This window comes from Arachis duranensis, chromosome 3 (genome assembly GCF_000817695.3).
Source record: "Arachis duranensis cultivar V14167 chromosome 3, aradu.V14167.gnm2.J7QH, whole genome shotgun sequence".
NCBI lineage: Eukaryota > Viridiplantae > Streptophyta > Magnoliopsida > Fabales > Fabaceae > Arachis > Arachis duranensis.
The window spans coordinates 118,457,763-118,465,337 of record NC_029774.3 but is presented as its reverse complement, the minus strand read 5'-3'; the positions used below and the strand labels follow the sequence as shown (position 1 = coordinate 118,465,337).

General features: G+C 37.7%; 2 protein-coding genes and 1 non-coding gene across 3 annotated transcripts; 2 read left to right on the top strand and 1 right to left on the bottom strand.

The window, feature by feature from the left end:
- Positions 1-6: 6 nt before the first annotated feature.
- On the top strand, positions 7-1,660 carry LOC107480622 (uncharacterized). Its single transcript, XM_016100775.3, has 2 exons — positions 7-338; positions 417-1,660. Exons 1-2 carry the CDS (start codon positions 95-97, stop codon positions 1,442-1,444), a joined length of 1,272 nt encoding a protein of 423 aa, XP_015956261.1. The 5' UTR covers positions 7-94; the 3' UTR covers positions 1,445-1,660.
- A 2,590-nt stretch (positions 1,661-4,250) lies between these two features.
- TRNAT-AGU (transfer RNA threonine (anticodon AGU)) lies at positions 4,251-4,324 on the top strand. The gene has a single exon. It is a non-coding gene; the product is annotated as a tRNA-Thr (tRNA).
- A 161-nt stretch (positions 4,325-4,485) lies between these two features.
- LOC107480621 (cell number regulator 7) lies at positions 4,486-7,144 on the bottom strand (the record flags this gene model as incomplete). The annotated part of the gene is given in 5 exon segments (XM_016100774.3): positions 4,486-5,212; positions 5,553-5,618; positions 6,209-6,373; positions 6,490-6,553; positions 6,845-7,144. Coding segments are annotated over 5 exon segments (762 nt in total). The 3' UTR covers positions 4,486-5,029.
- Between the last annotated feature and the right edge of the window lie 431 nt (positions 7,145-7,575).

Genomic DNA, 7,575 nt, shown 5'->3' with positions numbered 1-7,575 from the left:
TATATATAGTGGTAGAACATGCAAGGTGCGTAAAGGAATGACAGAAGGGAACCTACGTGTCTGACTTCACTCACTCTCAACGCCGGATATCACAATGACGTCACACCCACTCCATCCCACCTGCGACTTCGACACTGACTCCGTCGCCTCCTCCCCTCGCTCCGACAACTTCCACGACGCCCCTCAACGCGTCCGCTTCATGTGCAGCTTCGGCGGCAAGATCCTCCCTCGTCCTCACGACAACCAGCTCCGCTACGTCGGCGGTGACACCCGCATACTTGCCGTCAACCGCTCCATCTCCTTCCCCGCCTTTCTCCTCAAGCTCTCCAAGCTATCAGGTCACTCTCCAACTCCTCTTTTCTCCCTTTTTCTCTCTTCTCTTCTCTTCTTCACTTTCGTGATTTCATTCGCTGCAGGTATGACCAACATAACCGCCAAGTACCAGCTTCCCAACGAGGACCTTGACGCGCTTATTTCTGTCACCACCGACGAAGACGTCGAGAACATGATGGACGAGTACGACCGCGTCGCACACAATCAAAATCCCCGATCCGCTCGTCTTCGCCTTTTCCTCTTTCCGGAATCATCCGTCGCCGACGATACCTCCCGAGCCGGCAGCATCAGCTCCCTCCTCAACGGCTCCGTTAAACGCGAGAGCTGGTTCCTCGATGCCCTCAACGGTGGCGTCTCAGCCCTCGAGCGAGGCCGCTCCGAAGCTTCCTCCATGGTCTCGGAGGTTCCCGATTACCTCTTCGGGTTGGACAACTCCGAAGAAACGCAAAGCAACCGCGAATTACGACATAAGGACCGACCCGGTCTATATTCGGATCCGGGTTCTCCTGCCCCAGTTGCGTCTCAATTTTCCTCCACATCATCAGTGCCGTGCGTGCCATCTATCCCCAACCTTCCACCAGTTAAAACCAAACCGGCGAACCCGGCTCCTGAAGTGGAGTCCAAGGAGATTCAAATCGAAGCTGAACCGGCTCCACAACCTCAACCGCAACCAAACACGTATCCGGGTAACACTGTTCTGCACTACGCCGCGGATGCCTCCTATTCGGGCCATTCTGTTCAACCGGTTCCGGTTTACTATTTTCCCGGTCCGGTTCAACCAGGAACTCTTCCGGTTCATATGCAGGCTCCATATCCATACGTTCAACAACCGTATCATGCAGTGGTTCCGGGTCAGGTTCCAGTCGGGTACCATCATTTGGTTCCGGGTTCGGGTCAAGTATATGGCGCAGGTCTGAGGCATGTAAGCCCGATGCACCATCCATACAGTGCATCTGCCACAGCAGCTGTGGTTCAAGACGGTGTGAAACAGCAGGTGTATCAGGCAGTGCCTGGTTCCGGTTACCCAGCAATGGTAATGACAGGTGGGGATGAACCACAGAGAGGTGGTTCGGAGTTTGTGGCGGGTCGGGTCGGGTCGCCAACTCCCTAAATGAATGATGTACCTTTTTTTTTTAGCATGACCTACTTTACTTTTGGTCATGTAAATGGATGCTTAATCTTTGTGTGTATGCACTCTCAGATTTTTGCTACTTATTTGTTCAACGCACAAAAAAGCCAAGTGTGATATATATTTCATAAAATTGTTTGAGCAAGGGATTTTATTGCTCAAATTGTATATATTAATAATGACAAATCTGTTGATTAATAGAGTATTGCTTTAAGCTACATTTGTTTTGCTGTATTATTTTCGTATGGAAAAGTCTAGGGGACCAGCAGTTTTATTGAATTTTGGCCTGTAACCAGCAGAAAAAGGTAAAAAAACTTGTCACACCAATCTCACACCATCAAATCATCATTGATGGCTAACAATCACAAAAATTACTGGCCCTAGCATTGCTCTTTTCGTATATTAAAGCCAACAAAATCATATTATTGCAGTGACAACAGTTAAAAAACTTGTCAATGTGAAAAATGAAATTTCAGTTTTTTTTTTTTTTTGTTACACATTTTAGAAGTATTTAAAGTGAAAGCATTGTGATGATGAAAATATACTATCGCTTCAGTCAAATTTCAGTTCAATTTCTAAAGCGAATATTGGTTCAGGAAGATAAATTTAACTATTTGTGAAGGAATTGAATTTTCTTGTCAATATGGATTAGGGAGGAGATGCCCATAAACATTTGAATTGAAAAAAAAATATTAAGACTTGTTTTTTTTCTCCTTCTTTAAATATTCTCTTTTATATTTCTTTTTCCTATCCCATTATCCAAACATATCGCTCTAGTCTCTTCAACCATCTCTCATCAATTATGGGTATTTGTCTCGTACTCTATTTCCGAAAGCAACAAAAGCTTGGGAATCTTTTGACCTAATCTCAACTTGTGTAAAGGAACGACGTTTGTATTTTGTTATTAAAAAACAACAAATTTTATGAAAACACAAATGGGAAGTGTTGGCTAAGGGATATGCCTGTCTGCTTTGCAAGTCATCAACTCATCATCTCACCACATTTCATGCACCACATAATAAAAAGCCACAAAGATACGTAGCGGAAAGAATATATTTAATAGTTAATTACCAAATCATGCTGTAATGCTGTTTGCACTAAACTAAAACTATTTTTAATGAAACAATGGAAGGAAATGAAAGTCACAGTTTAAAGCTCAAACCATCAATTATTACTTGGAGCTTCAATTATATCTTGTGAGAATCTAGAAGATCATATTATTTAAATTCAATCATCCTTTCAAGTAATTTATTGATTACTTTTTGCGATTGTACTAAATACTAATATGCTGATTGTGTATTCTTATGATATGTTGTTCAATTGCTTCAAATTCGAGTAACATTTGATGAGGACAGAACGAAATTATTATTCAATCATGGAGACATAGCCTTAACTCAAAATGCTCCATTCAGACCAAAATTATGAACCCACCTTTTTTCTTGCAAAGAAGTCACACATAATGCATTCATGTCTATTTTCAATGCCCCTGAAGGCTGAAGCATTATTGAATAATAATTTCTTTTTCTTATTTCTCTTGTTGGAAAGGAGAGAGAGAGAAATAGAAAAAAGGTTTTTGAATATTTAAGTTGTGCAGGAGAGTATTTATAAGTGTTAAGAGAATCAAAATAATAAAAACGTAATATCATATAATAAGTATTCAGATATGTTAAATAATGCTAATTGATCCTAATTGTCCTCTAGCATTCTCCCTTCAAACTCAAGTGGCAACTTGAGTTTGAAACTTATTTGAAATAACTAAATAAAAAAAATACATAAAATTATAGAACGGATGCAGACAGAACTGCCTAAAGAAAACGTAAACAGAACTGTTGGAAGGAAGCGCACACAGAACTACCGGAAGCCCGGAAGGAAGCGTAGACGAAACTGTCACAAGAAAACACAAACCGAAATGTTGGAAGGAAGGGCAGACAAAACTACCGAAAGAAAACGCAGACGGAATTGCCGAAAGAGAACGTAGACAAAACTGCCGCAAGAATGGCTAACTGCCGAAAAATTGCTGAAAAGATGGCGAACGGTCAGAAAACTGCTGAAAAGTGATAAAGTGTGAAGAGATGACAAACTATTAGAAGGTAACTAAAAGCATATGGTTTCTCTATGAGAATAAGTAAGTAAGTAGTGGATGAGATAATTGGTGAGGTCAGAAAAGCATCAAAGCATTGACAAAAAAAAAAAAGAAGAAAAAAAATAGCACGGAAGAAAAATATAAAACATACGATGATTTCATATGAAGAAAATTAACTTATCATTTTCAAAGAAGATACCATGACTCTGATACTATGTTAGAAAAGAGAGAGAGCAATAGAAAAAAGATTTCTGAATATTCAAGTTGTGTAAAATGATACAATATAGAAAAATATTTATAGGTGCTAAGAGAATCGAAATAATAAAGACGTAATATCCTATAATAAATATTTGGATATGTTAAATAATACTAATTAATTCTAATTATACTCTAACATCTCTTATTATTATTCTTTTTCGGCTCAAATCAATGATAAAATAATAGAACACATCTACTCGTCTTGACTCTCTTGGGTTTTTTGAGGTCAATTGAGTCATTTTCTTTTAGAATGGATGCATATTTATACATAGGTAAAAACCATAAGAAAAGATAAAATATTAGAAATGAATCATTTGAAGATTTTATGTAGTAAATAAATTGTTACTTGAACACTGCAAATGGTTTGGTATATATAATCAAAAATACCAAAGTAGGACAATAAATATTTTGTTTTTATTTTTAACTGTTTCAAGTAATACCAAAAAAGCTTTCATAGCTCAGTTGGTTAGAGCACCCGTTTAGTAAGCGGGAGGTCTTGAGTTCGACTCTCAATGAAAGCATTCAGTGTTAGACAAACTTATAGTTTACCATTTTGCTGATCTGTCATTAAATCTGTGGGCGTTGTTGAGCTAGGAATCACAAAAACAGCTGAATGTTTTTATCCTTGAACTTTTTTTGGGTAATTATTCCTACAAAGAAGACTAAGATATACAGCACAAACTGAAATGTACAACACCTTGGATTGATAACAATTCACTAGTATAGCAAACTCGACACAAAAAACTTAACCAGAGGAACTAAGCTCTTCAGGCTTCAAGTGTATGTACAAGTTTAACATTAAAAATACTTAATCCGTTGAATATATATACAACAATGATGTAGAACAGATATACAACACCACTCATAACTCACAAAGACAAACTATATTACAAAGGGTTGAGAACGAAACACAGAAGCTGTATGTAGAGTAGAAGTGCAAATTTAACAGCTCACCCTGCTGAGACAAATTGGAACAGAACATTGATCTCTATCTGAAACCAATTGAAACAATCACATAGAACACACACAGAAATTCTTTCTCTATGCCTCCTTACCACTGAGTCCTGAGTACAAACTTTCAAGGACCGATGGAATCTGCGCTGTATTTCTTCGCTCGAGCGAGAACATCCGTGAGAAACTCGTAATGAAATATGTCATGCAGACACATAAGGATTCAGTTCAGGTGAAGAACCATTGTTTCAAATATTCCCCACGTGCACTTGAATTCAAGCTGGATTGTGTAAATTTGTGTTCTTTTCCATGCTACCTTTATCATTGATAGACTCGACTGTAATAAGAGGAGGAGGGTTTAACTTGCCCTTTCCACCAAAGCCATCGATGCATATTGTGTCACCACGACCATGCCAAGTTCCATCCTGAACATTGTTCATCTCCAAGGTTCTAGACTCCTGCATCATATTACAAACGATACCAATATTCAATATTAAGATTGATACCAATTACGCATCTTAAGTTAGAACCATATAAGTTATGATCATTACTAATTTTAAATATAAGTAACCACAAGTGTACTCTTTTTGGATCATACAAAGGAACAACTCACGATCCTATTACGATACAGTCAATTCAATGGTGGTGGAGGTGTGAGTTGACCTAGTATACGATGCAAACCGAGCATTTCTCTTAATCGGATGCAAATATAGTCCATATTCCATAGTTTCTTTCCCATATCACAACAAAATATATCAGGAAAACCAAATTGAAATGAGATAAAATTTTGAAAATGACCTGACTTAATGTACAGCAAGGACAAGCAAAATGGTAGACGCACTCATCCAAGGAACTATCACTACCCTGCAGAAGGTTTCAGTACAAGAAACGCATTAGTTAGTCAAATTATATCGCACAAGACACAACAACGAATAAAAGTAAATGAATAAGTAATGTATAGTCTTGCTTTTTTGTTCTCATATGAGGAAATCACACGACTCAAAATTATGTGTCAACCAACCTTTTTTAAAATAAACCTTCATGTATGCAAAAATATGTCTATAAAATTTGCTGTTATAATCCTCCATGATTGAGTTCAAATTAATTATACCAATTAAAGAGGAAAAAAAGGAGAAAAGATAAAGGCCAGAACATAATTGTGTATATTTTATTTATGAGATATGATGGAATACTAGCAGGTTACCACCACAGCATAATTTTGTCTGTTTTATGGATTACAAATTATCAATCAATGATGCCAGCTTGTTATAACAAGGTTCCATCGTTATCCAAACAATGGGTTTCTAGCTACACTACTAATAATTTCACCTTTAAATATAATTGAATCCAATAATAATTGTCATTCTTAAGAAAGAAAAAAAAGGAAGACCAAAACCTCTCAAGGCATAAAAATTGCAAGGGTGATAAATAAAATAAATGGAGAAAAGGGTCACCTTGATGTTGAACTTATGTCTTATACGTGACCGGAAGAATCCTAAATATGATCCAACAGAGAAGATGAAGGCAGCTGCCAGATAGAGAAAGCAGTGCCGTCTCGTGACAGCAAAGGCAATAAAATTAAGGAAGGCACCAATGGCAAGCAGGAAATACATTGCTGCCTGCAAAATTAGACAGGGAAGTTCCAATAATTTCAGAGACCTACTTAACATGAACAAAAACTGCCAATTCTAACATTGAAATTGAATCATTCCCCAAAGTTCAAACTTAAGCATACCTGAATGTAGCAAGAACCAAAACCAGCTCTCTTCATGTTCTTCCCAAATCGGTAGCAAGGACAGCTGCAACACCAAATATTCTAAACATTTCAGACATGACATAATACAGCATGAGAATCTCCAAACAGAGTACTCTATATATACCTTATCTATACAGAAATAAAAAATTAAAAGAAAAATGATAAATTTCCCTCAACATGATGAACCTTACCTTCTTTAACATCATACATGAAAGAAAAAAGAACACACAATAATCAAACATAGAACAATAGTTACAAAAATCCGGGCACAAGTTAATAATAAAGCTGTACGTTGATGTACACAATTTGCAACTTTTGTGATAAAATTACCTACCATGTGGATTCAAGAAGAATGCGACGATCATCGAAACAATCAAGGAGTTCACCTTCCCACATCCTCAAAACCCCGCCAAACTCTCCACCATTTTGTTCTTCATCATCATCATCATTCCCAACAACCCTCCCAAGCTTCCCCCAATTCCGATGCGAGGTTCTCAACGCCACGGAGGAGCACAGCATGTCGAAGTCCAAAACCGCCATTCCCTCCAACAACCCGTCCTTTTCTTCGTCATCCACCATAAGCACCGCCCTCTCTTGCTTCTCCAGTTGTTCCCCCATTGTAATTGTTTGCACCATTTGAAAAAGTGCAAGAGAGAGAGAGAGAGAGAGAGAGAAAATAAAATAAACAGAGGAAGATAAGATAGAAAAGTTTGTTTTGTTGAGTCTGAGTGTGCACACAAGAATCTTTTAAGTTGGCGGGTAATAATTCTGTGGGGCCCAAAATTTGCTACATTATCAGCGGCGTAGCTTTTGCCACCTGGCAAATTGATTTGAGATAATAGTAACCGTGTGATTATTTTTGTCGCCCTATGGATCACGTGTATTTTTAGGTGGGTTGATTTTATTTTGACTATGGTAGTTGTTTTGGATTCAATTGTTTGATTTAGTAGTCAACAAAGGTAAGTTCTATTAATGATTGTTGTTTGTTGACAAGCTAAGAAGAACAGAGAGAAGTCACATGAGTATATTCATATCCATATCTATATCTACCAAAAATAACAACTT

Bases quoted from the DNA above. Each gene is read 5' to 3' on its own strand.
- LOC107480622 (XM_016100775.3), top strand. From the start codon at position 95: ATGACGTCACACCCACTCCATCCCACCTGCGACTTCGACACTGACTCC. The intron at 339-416 runs GTCACTCTCCAA...CATTCGCTGCAG, and splicing joins CAAGCTCTCCAAGCTATCAG to GTATGACCAACATAACCGCC.